Source organism: Pseudophryne corroboree, chromosome 3, assembly GCF_028390025.1.
Source record: "Pseudophryne corroboree isolate aPseCor3 chromosome 3, aPseCor3.hap2, whole genome shotgun sequence".
Taxonomy (NCBI): Eukaryota; Metazoa; Chordata; class Amphibia; order Anura; family Myobatrachidae; genus Pseudophryne; species Pseudophryne corroboree.
Window position 1 is genome coordinate 211481621 of NC_086446.1, and position 16541 is coordinate 211498161.

General features: G+C 43.0%; 1 protein-coding gene across 5 annotated transcripts in view; it reads left to right on the forward strand.

The window, feature by feature from the left end:
• TBATA (thymus, brain and testes associated) overlaps window positions 1-16541 on the forward strand; it is a 70139-nt gene that overhangs the window by 20669 nt on the left and 32929 nt on the right. For all 5 annotated transcript variants that reach the window (XM_063958800.1, XM_063958804.1, XM_063958805.1 and 2 more), the window contains one exon: window positions 12857-12912. In XM_063958800.1, the coding sequence (XP_063814870.1) occupies window positions 12866-12912 (47 nt within the window). In that variant the 5' untranslated portion in view covers window positions 12857-12865. The remainder of the gene's footprint in view (window positions 1-12856; window positions 12913-16541) is intronic.

Genomic DNA, 16541 nt, shown 5'->3' on the forward strand with positions numbered 1-16541 from the left:
AATTGATCACCGCTGATTGGTTACTCCACGTATAAATTTCTGTTTTTTCCACCCTCTCAGCATGTCTTGATAAAGACCTATGACAGGCCGAAACATGCTGACCAGCTGAGAGTGTGGATCTTTCATTATACCATCTAGGTATGAACTGACATTTATCTCCCTTTTTAAAAACTTTTTTTTTTCCCGTGCAACATTGCATTGTTTATGCGATTGTAAATTTGGATTCTGTTTTGATTCACGAGTCATGTTGCTATAACACCTTACAGACTGCATATTTTATATCCTATTTTTTGTTGTCTTGTGCCATACCCCAAATGTGTGGGGCATTTTTTAATAAAGAAATATATTTTTTATGTGGATCTATCGTGGTTGAAATTCTGTTCGGTGCCCTCTCTGGGATAAACCGTGTACGGGGATGAGATGATGATAGCAACTTATACATTCAGTCTTCGAAAGAAACCCAGATGTGTTTGAACATAACCACTCTTCCTGTGAGTAGGGTAAGCCTTATATTCATCCACTAAAGTATAAAAGAAACCTTTATGTGCTTCTATCAAACCTCTTTTGTGTGAGTGAGGTACGCTTATTCCTCTGGCAAAGGGGGTTCATCACCAAATTGATGTCTTCTGACAAAGTGATGGATAAAAGATACCTTTATGGGTTTAAACCTACCGCTTGGAAAGTGAGTTGGGGTACGCCTCTTCGGTGGACGAATATCGTCTTCTCCGTATGAATGTGTGCGGCAATAAGAGAGACTTGTCTATAATCAAAACTTTATTACTCATACTGTATATACATTATTTTTTTTCATGCTAACATCTGCCTGAGAGGAGAGTATTTTGTAGAAGAAGAAAGAAGGTTGTCCACGTTGCAGTGTGGAGATTTAGTCCATCTACATACCTCAGGGACGTATAGTTGAGTATATAAATTTTTTGTTTAAATAAGCGCCTGCTATCTTGAGTCCTACAAATTTTCATCTAAATCTGTATTATTATTTGAACGTGTGGTGAGGTGAATCAGTCTGTGGGTTGCTTCTAGTGCGCCATCTACTGGGGATTCACAAATCATTGATATTTTGCATAGAAATCTATAGCATTATTATGGTGTAATGTGATTATTGTACAATATTACATGGTAGGTTACTACAGCATTATGTGCTCTTCTTTTATATATAGACCAGATCAATGGTTTAAAATAAAATAAAAATATCCTAGGGGGTGCCATGAAACAAAATGCTGATACTCTAGAGCAGGCATTCCCAACCACGGTCCTCAAGGCACACTAATGCTGCATTCAGACTGCAAATGCCGGATCCTACCCGGTAAGACAAACGTGTACTTACCGGGTGGGATCCGGCATTTGCACTCCGCTGCTGGCTTTCCGACCCGGCAATATACCGGGTCGGTTGCCATAACAACGGAGCGCGCAGCAGCAGCTGGGGCGGGAGTGGAGGCGGCGTCGGGAGATGAGCTCATCTCCAGCGCCGCCTCTCCCTATCTTGTGAATGGGAACCGTGTCGCATCGACACGGCTCCCATTCACACCGCACCTGACCCGGTAATCAACCCGGGTAAAACCCTTCTTTTTTACCGGGTTGATTTACCGGGTCAGGCGACCCGCTAAATCGGCCAGTGTGCTTTCACATCGCACACTGACCCGGTTCGACACGGCAATATGCCGTGTCGGTACCGGGTTATTTGTGCGATGTGAAAGGGGTATAACAGTGCAGGTTTTATTGATATCCAGGCTTCAGTACAGGTGACTTAATTAGTACCTCAGTTATTTTGATTTAACCATCTGTGCTGCAGCCTGGATATCACTAAAACCTGCACTGTTGATGTGCCTTGAGGACCGTGGTTGGGAATGCCTGCTCTAGGGTGTCATGATTCAAGAAAATTTGGGAACCACTGGACTAGATGTATTAAACATTTTGTAGAGTGATAAAGTAAAGAGAGAAAGTACCAACCAGTCAGCTCCTAACTTTCCTTTTAAAGGCTGTGTTTGAAAAATAACAGGAGCTGAGTGGTTGGTACTTTCTCACTCCAAGCTTTGATAAATCTGCCCCTATCATGTAATACCTCTCTGCTGCTGTTTCCTGAGATTATAAATTCATTTAATTTGTAAAATTCTGGCTACAAAAAAAATTTAATGTCTGCTTCAGAAAGACTGTTTTTTAACACTCTACTTATCAGTATTGACATTTACATGACATTTCTAGCTAGGCTTCCCCAGGAGTTTGCATTGGAACCAGTGCAAGTACAGTATATTTACACACCTCTGCAAGTCAGGTATACCACTGCGATACCACATTTGTGTAAATACCTCTCCTAAAAAGGAGTGCTAAGACATTCCTGATCATTAAAGGGCAATCCATTACACTCCATTACGGGGCCTATTCACTTCTCCACCTGATCTTATTACACTCAATTTTCAAACCTCTTATCCTGCCTGAAACTGTTGTCTGCTGTCATGTTCCAGCAGCTGCCATCTTTGAAGGGTGCAATGCATCATGGGATTTGTAGTTTATTTTTTACTGCGCAGTCTGTGCAGAATAAATAAAGTACAAATCCCATGCCAACCCTAGCACCCCAAAGACTTAGCCACCCTGACTGAATATGGTCAGTGCAGCCTGGTGCCCTCAGTTCTCAGCAATCTCTGAACAGTGCCACCTGCAGGAAGTGGGTGTGGCTCATGCTGCGCATTAGGGGGGGCGGTTGCCCTTTTCACCCCCCTGTAAATGGCCACTGCCCAGAGATATCACTCACCTCTGTTCTCTCTCTGAGCAGCAAATAACTTTGATTTTTTGCATTTATAAATCCATATACAGTATATTCAGTGCCTGAATTGCTGAATGGTCACTGTTCATTTCAAATCACAGGATCCTAGCTGTTCCCCAGGACACATTTTGCCACTACCCCCAGAAGTAATATCCACTTTAAAGGGCTTTAAATGGGGACTTTCACACCTACACAATAGGAATGGATTCTTTCACCTCTCTACAAGCCTGCTTTGTTCTTGAATAATTGAATAAATCAGCAGCAGAAAAGGAAAGTTTATTTAGAACTTGTTTAAAAAATACCCCTTAGATTAACGAGAAGCATTTGGATATAGCAATAACCAAGATAATTTAGACTCTGTTCATGAACCCATTCTAATTTATGAATCACACACACACACACACACACACACACACACACACACACACACACACACACACACACACAAAGACACACACACACACACACACACACACACACACACACGCACACACACACTTGTAAAAACAAAACAAAACCTTTCTCTCCTGTCATTATCACATGCAGTTCATACCTATAGTACTCTGTCATTGATGACCCAATGTACAGATGGAGCCATGCTCATCTATCCCTTTAATAGGATTAACGGAGCCAGTGCTGTCAGACTTGATCCCCTGCTGTAATGAATTAATCCCCTGCTGTATTGCTCTCTCTGTATTATATTGCAGCTGAGAACAATAGATGAAAGGCTTATGCTAATAAACCTTGGTGCACCTAGGCACAACAGAGAAGGCTAGATGAGCGAGGCTCCATCTGTATATGTACACCTCCAGCTTTATTCTTTCACTCCACCCACCACATGCTGCAGTTCCTATTATACCCTCACAGGCCTCTATTTTTCAATCGCTTGGCATTTAAAAAAAACCCCACTGTTGCAGTCCTGGGAAGCGAGCATGCTGAAAACCTCTTTTCCCCTGCAACCACCTAAGTCCCTGGCCCAGCTGCTCACCTCCAGTTTCAAAGAGGAAACAAGTAGAAGTGGTACCCAACAGAAGGCTCTTCGTTTGGAAGAACTGAATTGCAAATTCTCGCTTTGTACATAGTAACATAGTTAATGAGGTTGAAAAGAGGCAAAATGCCCATCGGGTTCAACCTGTATTCTATAGTAAGCTGTGCTCATTATAATGTACCTGCTGAAGTAATGGTTTTAGTACCAATTGCCAACTATAATTTGTATCATTCTCAGATATTTAATGTCAATATATGAAATGCTATAGCCTTGGATACCTTTTTCAGTTAGAAATTTTCAATCTGCTTTTAAATGCATTTAAAGAGTCCGCCATTATTACCTTCTCCGGCAAGGAGTTCCAGATCTTTATTGCTCTTACCGTGAAGAACCCTTTCCTATGTTGTGTACGGAATTTTCTCTCCTCTAGCCTCAGCGAGTGCCCACGTGTCCTATATGTCACAACTGAGGGCTGGTGCTGACCCGGAATAGCCTCAGTTGTAGGGGCTGGTGTATATGTAAACCGAGGTGGCAGGATAGGGCTTCTAGACATGCAGATAGACTTATACCACCAATGCCCGAAGATGTGACCACGACAACAAGGATAAAACTAATGAGTATTTATTCAGCACAGTTCAGATGGTACATCGGCAGTTGCAGTAGTAGGATATGAGAAATTATTAAAACAGTACACAGTTCCGCAAGCAGCAGCAGTAGATGAAATGTCCTTAGGTGAGGTATCCACAATAAGACTAGCTTGGGAGGTTCAGGAGATTGAGAGTCCTTTCCCCAACACCTAAGTACTGTGATAGCTGGAGGCAGGAACTGGTCAGCAGATGTTGTACAGAGGCTGAATGTACTTGCAGGATGAATGGTACACGTAGACTGCCGAGTTTACCGGATGGGACCGGTGATGAGGAACTGTAGAAGAAGTGCAGATGAACCAGTGTTAACAGGAGGAGAGTTGAATGACACTGGTGACGCTAGAGATAAGTGATACAGATGAATAGATGACTTGAGCACCGATGGTATTAAAGAAACCGATGACGGAACATTGATAGTTTGGTTAAGCTGAACACCGCTGGGAGCCAGACACTGGAAGCCAGTGTTATAGAGCACTGCCAGTAGCAAAGAGCAATGAGGACACTGTAGAGTCAGGCTGCACCTCAAGGTGGTAACTGGTCCAGGTCTCTGAAGACACAGGAGCTGGAATACCTGGAACTTAATAAACCATGAGAGACAGAGACAGCATACACTGGTAATGACAACCAAAGCACTGACAACTTCCTGGTTCTGGATCAGTCCCTTTATACCCTCAGCAGTGCAGGGATTGGATGAGCAATCAGGCAGAGTTCAGTGATGCTATAGATTGGTGGAAACAGGGTCATGTGATTAGAACCAACATGGCTGCACCCATACCGGCACTTGGAGGGAAATCTAGTTTGTAGCACCATAGGAAGGTTTACAGTAATGGCGGCGGCCGCAGAAGTCAATGGAGGCCAACCCACGCGCCAGACACCGGGAGCCGGCCGCAGAGACCACAGCGAGCGAGAGGCGCCACGCAGATCCAACGTGCATTCGAATTATAACGATGGTGGCAGAGGCCGCAACTGACAGGAGACGCTAGCAGAGCCATCCGTACACTGGAGTCGCCATTTAAACTTATAAGAGTTCCTTGTGACAGCGTCTGCAGACTGGCAGAGAGAAGATATGAAGTGAGGATGTTTACCAGCATGACTGAGACCCGGCCCTAGAACGCTGAGCCAGCCTCAGAAGACACCTGAAAGGTAAATAATGGTGTCCTGTAACCTGGATCGTGACACTATACTGAGTTCTTTTAATAAATAAATCCCCTGCTAGCTCCTTGTAATGACCCTTTACATATTTGAAGATATTAATAATGTCTCCTCTTAGACGCCTCTTTTCCAGTGTATACATATTAACCTGGCAAGTCTTTCCTCATACTCCAGTGTCTCTAACCCTTTAATCAATTTAGCAGCTCGCCTTTGAACTCTTTCGAGTTCCCCGATATCTTTTTTATAATTTGGTGCCCAAAATTTAACACAATATTCCAGGTGCCAACGTACCAATGATTTGTACAGTGGCAGGATTACATCCTTGTCCCTTGTTTCAATACCCTGTTTTATGCATGCAAACAGGTTTCAAGTTTAAATAAGTCTTAAGAAATGTTCTATGTTTTCTTTGCTGATCTACCAGTAGTTTATAGCAGCAAATACACTTTAGAGGGATTTTCACTGTCCCCATATGTAACAATGCACAAAGATAATAAAGTTTAAATAAGTCATTCTGTAGAGACTCCACATCGATTTCTAAATGAATTACCTTCCACAGTTTAGTATCATCTGCAAAAATTGACACTGTGCTTTCCAGGCCTATACCTAGATCATTATTAAATATATTGAACTATTTTGTGACTCCCATGCTCAGAGCCCCTGCACTTAACGTAAAGAAAACTGCAGGCCCCCTGGTTTTCCAAATCTGGTCCGTTTTTTGTAATGCCAAAACTATAAGAATAAAGACTGTTACAAATGCCGACCTTATTGAATCTGCCGATTTAGCCTGTATTAAAGACTTAGTTAGATGTAAATGCAGCACCTATTTTGGAAGCTGACATCCTAACAAACTACTCTATCATCCACAATCCAAGACTGTACTGCAGGGGAGGTGGGGGGGATATCTGCTTTAAAAAAGCACTTAAAGTTAGTGTCCACCCTATGGAAATTACTCACTCATTTGAGTGCAACGCTACCCGGAATTGGACAGGATTAGGTTTCAGAGTACTTCTCATTTACTTCCCCCTGGAGGTGGAAAGACATTCCTACAAGAAATCGCAGACACTGTTGCTGGTCTAGTTCTGGAGCATTAATGGTGGCTCAACCTCGTGAATTTCAGTGCATGGGTGGATGATGAGCTCTCACGCCTTGTCCAAGACCTCCTGTGCACAATGAATGGTCTGGCCTTCACACAAGTCATTCCGTCTGCCACACATGAAAGTGTTCACACTCTTGATTTTGTCTTTCAGATTGGAGTAGAAGTCTCTGACCCAAAAAAAAAACCCCAGTTAGGTGGTCTGGCAACCACTCAATTTGGTTCTCATTTGCAAACCCTCAAATTAGGTCTTTGCCCATGGAGTTGACCAGGTATCGCCCAAAGAGGTGCATGACTCCCCAGGCAAATCTAGATCTCTCTGCGATATTGGGTGCCTGTGACGATCCCTCTTCACTAGTCCGTTACTATAATAGGGATGTGATGGCTTCAATGGATATTATTGCCCCTGTGCATATACAACTACACAAACCACACTGTCAAGCTCCTTGGTATGACAACAGTGTTAATGAGCTCAAGAAAAGGGGCCATAGACTTGGAAGATGAGGGAGGAAGACTAACCTGGTAAGGATAAGATAAAACTAATAAAGCATGATGAACAATATCAATTCCCAATAACTCATAAGAAATCAGAGTTCCTGTCACATGAGATCACAGCAGCAAACAATAAGCCAGATCAGCTTTTCCATACAGTGGAGATGCTTTGCAAGCCAGCATGCTTGCAGATCAAAAAGCCCTTTTTGAGGAGAGATGCAATGAATTTCCAAACTTCTTTGCAGATAAAGTCTCCTCCATCTGGGCTGGAATCTCCACAGTAATCAAATGAGTGCCAAACTACCAAGCCTGCCAATTTAAGCCACCTGTTATCTTGGACCAGCTTTGACCCAAAGGATGTAAAATGCATTGCTGAAATTGCCCGAAAGTTGCATCCCACTACCTGTGATCTGGACCCGCCCTCAACCAAGCTCCTTATAGGGTGTATGGACATAACTGGCCATGTATTTGTAAAAATAGTTCAATGTTCTCTGCAGACAGGAATTTTTCCTGAGCCCTTAAAGACAGCACTTGTTAGATCCCGACTTCATGACCAACTACAGACCGGTTTCAAACCTTCCTTTTCTAGGAAAGGTTATTGAGATTTGTGATTGAAAATCGTCTGACAACCCATGACATTTAAGATCCATTCCGATCAGGATTCAGGAGAAGACACAGCATCTGATGGCAAGAGACAGAGGTGACAGTTCAATGTTAACTTTTCTGGATCTCTCTGCAACATTTGATACCGTGGACCATTGTATTCTGATTAAGTGCCTGAAAAATTTCTGTGGACTGAATGGCACAGTCCTTAGCTGGTTCAAATAACTTCTCACCGGCACGTCACAGAGCATTTTGTCTGGAGTACACTCACTGTCACCAGTACCACTGCCATGTGGTATCCCACATGGTACTATACTGTACTATCCCCCATGCTTTTTGCAGTATACGTGCTACCACTAGGTGAAATAATCAGACGCCATGGAATGGTCTACCATTGCTATGCAGAGGATACACAACTGTACCTGTCCTTTGCTCTGGGTACTGAGAACCCAATAAGAACCTTAAATGGTGGTCTAGCTGAGCTCCAAGAGTGGATGAGTGCTAGTTGGCTGCTACTGAATCCTGCTAAAAACGATCCTTATGATAGGACCTCAACATCAAAGGACAAGACTGCAGCATAGCCAACCAACTGGACTTACGCTTAGGAATTCAAAATAACAAAACACTAATCATGTGCAGAATTTTGGCATTGTCCTGGATGGTGGCTTGACACTTAAACATCAGATATAAGCCACAATCCAATCCTCATTCTTTCATCTGAGTTACATCTAGAATCAAGCACTTAACTCCCTCCTAAAGATCTCCCAAAAGTCATACATGCATTTGTATCATCTCAAAGACTACTGCAATGCCCTCTACCTTGGTCTCCCTGCAAAAGAATTGCAACGCTTACAGCTGGTACAAAACACATGAGTGTGAATGGGTATACTGTAAGTGCTGCATAATTTTTGGTATGGCGCATTTAACATTGTTGTTCAGTATGTGTGTAACACAATATATGCCCTATCACCCACCAGAATTCATGAGTGAACTTAGGCCCAGAGTTATAGTTTCCTGAACCAAACTCCCACCCAGCAGAGAGTGCGGTCCTACAGGGTATGACAGTGTGTGCCAAGAGGAAGCCGCAAGATCTATTGGACCATGCACCTTTATTTAACTTCATTCTGCACTGGAGTCATTGCATGCTCTACATGTAATCCTCTTTTTGCCTTGAGAGATCTTAAAGCAGTGGAAGATTATATATTACTATCTAGAGCCATAAGTTATGCTCAAACAGTAATATATATTCTGCTATTTGTGTGGGCCCACAAGGCATGTTGTTTTTTTTTATAGGGGAGGCCCAAATTTAGTTTTTACGGGGGATGGCTGGATTGCACATCCTAATTCTAAATGTAATTAGAGGTGCTACCATGCTGAGACTTGTAATGCCACACAAAAAAAGAAGAGAAAATGCAAGTGTATGATCTAAACACTAAGAATACTGGTAATCAGAACCTTCATAACAAACTCTGCAATTTAACATGGAGTAATATGGAGGTTCTTAGAATAATTTTTGGTCATAAAATATGGGCCCACCTACAACAGCCATGTGACCTCACAAGGTGGGTCCCTAACATACCCAAGGTTCAAGTCCGAGCACGAGACCCGCCCCCATGCCAGCACAACCTAAATGCCTCAAGGCATCAGACTAGTGAGAAGTATTCACTAGAGAGGACCCAACAGTATTCACTAGAGAGGACCCAATTCAGGGACTGACACACAATCTCAATAAAGAGAATATGACACTGATAGGTACTTATTTAAGCGAGGAAGTAGTCTGTGACCGATTAAAACATTTAAAGATTAATAAATCACCAGGGCCCGATGGCTTTCATCCTAGGGTTCTAATGGAGCTTCACTCTGAACTGGCAAAACCGCTATCTTTGATCTTTAAGGATTCAGTTATATCAGGTATGGTTCCCAAAGACTGGCGTATAGCGGAAGTAGTGCCTATATTCAAAAAGGGAAGTAAAGCTGAACCAGGTAATTATAGACCAGTTAGTCTTACATCTATAGTGGGGAAAGTATTGGAAGGTATTCTAAGAGATAGTATTCAGAAGTTCCTTGAAACCAATAAGGTCATTAAAAGGAATCAACATGGGTTTATGAAGGACAGATCCTGTCAAACCAACTTACTTGGCTTTTATGAAACCGTAAGCGCAAACCTAGATCAGGGTAAAGACGTGGATGTAATCTTTTTAGATTTTGCCAAAGCGTTCGATACTGTACCACACATGAGACTTATCTACAAGCTACAAGAATCAGGGCTAGGAAGCACAATATGCACTTGGGTCAAAAACTGGTTAGATAATAGGGAGCAGCGCGTTGTGGTTAATGGATCTTTTTCAACTTGGACTGAAGTGCTAAGTGGTGTGCCGCAAGGCTCAGTATTAGGACCGCTATTGTTCAATATTTTCATTAATGACCTAACAGAAGGTCTAGAGAGCATGGTGTCAATTTTTGCAGATGATACCAAATTGTGTAAGGCTATAAATACAGAGGAGGATGCCGAGTCTCTTCAGAACGACTTAGTTAAATTAGAAGCATGGGCAGCCAAATGGAGAATGTGCTTCGACACAGACAAGTGTAAGGTAATGCACTGTGGTAACAAGAACAAAAATTACACCTACCTACTAAATGGGGTAAAATTAGGGGATTCTGTACTGGAAAAGGACTTAGGTGTCCTCATAGATAGCAAGCTAAGCAGTAGTACCCAAAGTAGGACTGCAGCAAAGAAGGCTAATAAGATATTAGCATGCATAAAACGGGGTATTGATGCTAGGGACGAGAGTATTATACTCCCGTTATATAAATCACTAGTGAGGCCACACTTTGAATACTGTGTACAATTCTGGGCACCGTACTACAAAAAGGATATCCTGGAGCTTGAAAAGGTACAAAGGAGGGCGACCAAACTAATTAAGGGCATGGAGATGATGGAATACAAGGAAAGGCTTGAAAGACTAGGCATGTTTACATTGGAAAAGCGGAGACTAAGAGGGGATATGATCAACATCTACAAATATATAAGGGGACAATACACAGAGCTTGCGCGGGACTTGTTTTTGGTTAGATCAACACAGAGGACTCGTGGACACTCGCTCAGGTTAGAGGAGATTCCGTAAAATACGGCGTAAAGGCTTTTTCACGGTAAGGACAATACGTGTTTGGAATTCCCTGCCCGAGGGAGTTGTAATGGCGGAATCTGTCAACACCTTTAAGAATGGGTTAGATAAATTCCTAATGGATAAGGATATCCAGGGGTATGGTGCATAGTCATGCATTATAGTTACTATAAATAGGGATAAAATGCAACGGCTGACAGCAGCATCAGTCAGAAATTTTAGTCAAATCATCATGCATAGGAGACCACAAATAGGTTGAACTCGATGGACAATTGTCTTTTTTCAACCTCAGATACTATGTTACTATGTAAGTAGCAGTTTAAGTGTTAAAATGTGTTACATTAATAAGACATAGCAGCTCAGTGCTAAAAGTGTTACGTAGGTGAGAAGCAGTAATAGGGTATAAAAAGTCTTACATTAGTAAAAATCAGTTTAGGTGATATAAAGCGTTAAAGTGTTACAATTATGATGCCCCGGAGCAGCCTGGCCACACCAACCCAGGGGACCCAAACCTATCCCTAGACATATAAAGTACATTTATCCAGGACTTACCATTCATAGTGCCAATTCCAAAAAGTAGTCTGAAAAAGCAGGGACCCTGTGCTAATTAAAAACACCAAGGGCAGGTGTGATGAGTGATAGCGAATCAGAAGGAGTCTCTGCCATCAAGTGTACACACGAGTTCATAATAAAGATTATATTGCAGGGGAGGGGGCTGGACATCTTATTGTTTTGCAAGCCAGCTTTCCCTAGGGAATTCATCTGGGATCGGTATGAAATACCTCCGATCAAAATCCCGGTGGTCGAAATCCCAACAGCAATTGACCGATGGTCAAAATCCCGACAAGGTCAAAATCCCGACATGGACAAAATACCGACATTTAAAATACAGACAAGGTCAAAATACCGACATGTAATATGCCGACAGATCAAAATATCGACGTGCGTTTTTCATTGTTTTTGTGTGTATGTCGACATTGGTTGACATGTACACCATATAAGTGTACATATGAGTGTACCACGTTCCCTCGCATGGCTCGCTGCGCTCGCCATGCTTCGGGCACGGTGCCTCGCTGCGCTCGGCACACTATTATATTCCACCTCCAGGTCCACTGGAGGTAAATTGACTGCATCCCATTCATCTCTGTACTGTACAGCAAGGCATGCCCATAATGCACCCAGCACAGCTTGTCTGGTCTGGTACTGTTCCTCTCCCACATTAGCAGTAACCAGACTGGGCTATTACCACTGGTGCTGTATTTACTTTGGGAGTTGGCTTTTTTATTTAGTAAAAAAAAACCTTTTTTTTTTTTTTTTTACATTTCAAAGATTTGTGCTGATAGTCATTATCAATATGTATCTGTGCACTACATTTGACTAAAAACACTTGAAATAGGGTGCATCTCCAGGGAGCATGCCACACTTACGTGTGCCCACATTTACTGAATGTAGTTGCAAGTTCACATGCCTCCTAGATGTAGATTGATTGACAACTCTTGAATTTAAGGGGATTCCCCAGAGCAGGTCACCCTCCTACATCCTGACCACTTCTTGGAGAAATGCTGAAAATGGCTGCATTGTGCAGAAGGGCCATAATGACCTGAGTCACCTCCCACCCCACAATGGCCACATGCATCATCTCTCTAGGAACTGTCCTGGAGGGGTCTGAAGAAAAATGTAGGTGTGTGTGCTTTAATATTTTCTTTCTAAATGTCTAAATCTGGCCCAATAAGTGACAAAGCATGTAATGCTCAGTATAGGTAAACACACAGTTACTGTCAATTAATCTTCAATAATTACCATAGTCTTATTTACTATTGCTATTTGGAGCCATTTGTGAAGATATTATGATTGATACAACAAAGGTGCGAGAGTGTTTCTTTCAACATTCTAGTTTTCTGATATAGGAACAGAACATACAGTACTATGCACTATTGGCTTATAAGGGAAATGATACCAATTTCATAATATTATTTTCTGCCATAGGTTAATAAGATGGCAAGTGGGATGACTGATCCTCAACCTGTATTGCGCCATACGCAGTAAGTATTGGCAAGTGAAGTTTTTTCTTTTCCTGCTTGTGCTGTGAGTGGGAACTTAAGGGCCCCATACACTAGAACGATAATGCCCGATTTCATCCAATTTCGGGCATTCAGGTCGATATATCGGGTGAAATCGGGCATTTTGGATGTGTTTCCGATCCGATGCGAGTTCCCGTGAGGGTCGGATCGGCTCCCCTAAATCGTTAGTGCTGCACTCGTGATATGTCGGTTCCCGCAGGCATGGCTGGGATCGCATAAGATATATCGCATGCAAAATGTACAAAATCGGATGGAATCGTATCGTATTGAAGCTCCCGGGAGAGTTCAAGGGAAATCGCCTCCGACTTCAGCCTCAGACATATCGTTGTAGTGTATGGGGCCCTTTAATCCTCTCTGATTGGTCAAATCTGAACTCAGCTGATAAGCCAATATGTCAGTGCCCATAGAGCAGTGGCTCCTGGGAAATGCAACACACAAATACTAGTTTGTTAAATCATGTTTACCCTTAGTAGTTTGAGCAGCAGAAAGACACCAGCCAAGGAACTGACAGCACCAGGTGTGGTAAGAGGGTCTCAGAACCATTTTTTATCCTGACCAATGATCGGGATCGGTGAGTGTGCATTTTGTAACATGCAGTTTTTTGCTCACAGATCACCGATCATCAATGTCTATCGATTGCATTCTTGTTAAGTGGATCAGTCTCATCAGAACTGGGAATAAGCATGTAGATATATGCGCCCCATAACCCCTAAATAGCTATTAAAAATATATTCTGTTTACTTATCCAATAAACAGTGTTGCAAGAAATAAACTTTCTTTTAACATTTTTTTCACGGTGACCAATTCTTTTTAGTTTTCATAGGAGTTACACTTTAATTGTTCATAGTTTCATATTATATTGTTCCACATAGAAAAATCTCACCTTAAGTCGTTATGTTCAGTGAAGATGATGTTGATTGATGTTTTTGAGACACTTGAATTATTTATAAAAAAGTCACCAGAGAAATATGGGTGTGGGTTTATGAGGCATTTAATTTTTATTACGTAACAGGTTAATATAACCTCTGAGATTTCTGTCTTGATTTCATAGTTTAAAATCTAATAAAACATGGAATTAAATTCCCTTATGCAATGTTTTCTTTCATTAATACAGAACATCTCACTTGTTTCTGGCCTCCACGGCTCTTACCAGGTTGATTTTGCATTAATCAGCATAAATGAAATGTAGAACAAATGTGATGGTGTGCTGTGCGATGTGTCTGTAAAATCCTCATGTCAACTCATGTCAGTATATCTGCAGTAGCAAGCCAAGAAATTTCCAACAACAAAAATACTCAAGTGCTCAATTTTTCAATGCAACTACTGTATTAGCGAAATTGACCTGGGGGTACATAATTGTACCAGTAATAGAAAGTTTGTAAGATATTTAATTTAATTGTTATAGATTAATTCATATTTCACAGCTCAAAAACTAAAACGGAAACTTGGAGCAATGCCCCGATATTGGGGGTGATTCCGAGTTGTTCGCTCGCTAGCTGCTTTTAGCAGCATTGCACACGCTAGGCCGCCGCCCTCTGGGAGTGTATTTTAGCTTAGCAGAATTGCGAACGAAAGATTAGCAGAATTGCGCATAGAAATTTCTTAGCAGTTTCTGAGTAGCTCCAGACTTACTCAGCCATTGCGACCAGCTCAGTCCGTTTCATTCCTGGTTTGACGTCACAAACACACCCAGCGTTTGCCCAACCACTCCCCCGTTTCTCCAGCCACTCCTGCGTTTTGCAACTCGAACGCCTGCGTTTTTCCGCACACTCCCATAAAACGTCCAGTTTCCGCCCAGAAACACCCACTTCCTGTCAATCACACTACGATCAGCACAGCGATGAAAAAGCTTCGTTATGCCGTGAGTAAAATACCTAACTTTTGTGTAAAATAACTAAGCGCATGCGCTCTGCGAACCTTGCGCATGCGCAGTAAGCGACTAATCGCAGTATAGCGAAAATCGGCAACGAGCGAACAACTCGGAATGACCCCCATTGCCTATGCCCATACTTGATATGCCCAAATACACCCATATTTTACCGAAGCCATCATTACCCCTATCATGGTACAAAAATTTGGTCGGTCCCACAGAAAATCAGGACTGTTGAGAGTATTACTGTAGCATTTCATGGAATACATATGATTTGTAGGCGGTCAGGATACTGGCAGTCATATGAGCGACGGTGGCATCGTGAAACTGAAGGTACCGACATTGGAGGGGGTATTTCTAACCCACTCATGTCCTCTACCCTAACACTCGGGGGATAGTGGCTAGGGCTAACCTTCTGGGGGTGTCGGCTATGGCTAACCCTCAGGGGGTGGCAGCTATGGATATTCTCCTCAACCTAGTGCCTAACCCTCACTAATGTCTAACCCTAAGCCTAAGCCTGAACCACGATACTTACCTTCAGAATGTCAGCTGTTGTGATCCTGAGTCGGTCTGCTAAGTGGTATCAGGGTCAGGCATCGGATACATGACTGCCGGCATCCTGACATCTGTGATACTGAATGCATCCCCTTTTCATTCACATAACATATGCGTAACAGAAATGAAGAGTTCTAGTGTGGCAAAAGGTGGCTCCTATTCATGCCTTCAAGCTCCCACTAATAATTATTTCTCTTACGTCCTAGAGGATACTGGGGTCCACATTAGTACCGTGGGTATAGAAGGGTCCACCAGGAGCCAAGGGCACTTTAAGAAATTGATAGTGTGGGCTGGCTCCTCCGTCTATGCCCCTCTTACTAGACTTAGTTTAGAAATTGTGCCCGGAGGAGCTGGTCACGCTTGGGAAGTTCCTGAAGAGTTTTCTGCATTTATTTTCTTTTTTATTGTTTTCAGGTAGTTCTGGCTGGCACCAGACTGCCTGCTTCATGGGACTTAGGGGGAGGGGACACTGAGCTTCTGAGGGTCCTATTCGCAAGCCCCACCACGGCGAGCGTACAGACCCGCAGCACGCCACCACCCCTAACAGAGCCAGAAGTCAGAAGAGTGGTGAGTAGGTGGACAGCGTCTCGGTTAGCGGGTCGCTGGCTGTAATGGCGGCACAAGGGTAGGAGCACAGTGCTGACATGCAGGCTGCGCTCCAGGCTTCAGAGACACTGTAGTGACCACTGTGAGGGGCGAGCTGAAGCCACTACTGATACCTACACTGGCAGTGCATTACATGGGTTTTAACCCACTGTAGAACAGAATAATTACTTCAGCCAGTATAAAAAACTCGGGAAGACCGCGCGCCATTAAGGGGGAGGGCTTCAGTTGGAGCTGATCTAGCAACTCGCCAGCACCCTTTTTCCTCTGCAGTATACACAGGCAGAATGACAGGGAAGCACAGCTCCTCCACAAGGACTTAAGAACACCTCAGTGGTGCCAGGGAATCATAGCGGGGGGGGGGGGGGGGGGAGGAGCAATATTTGGTGTACTAAGCCCTATTATGGGTACTTAGTTTGCTACCTAGCTAAACTTGTTATTTAGCTATAGGGGCGCGGTGTAGCTGGCTCCATTATACTCTGTGACTACCCTGTAACTGTGTTTTTAACCTGTTTCCAGTGTGTGTGTGTGTGTGTGTGTGTGTGTGTGTGTGTGTGTGTGT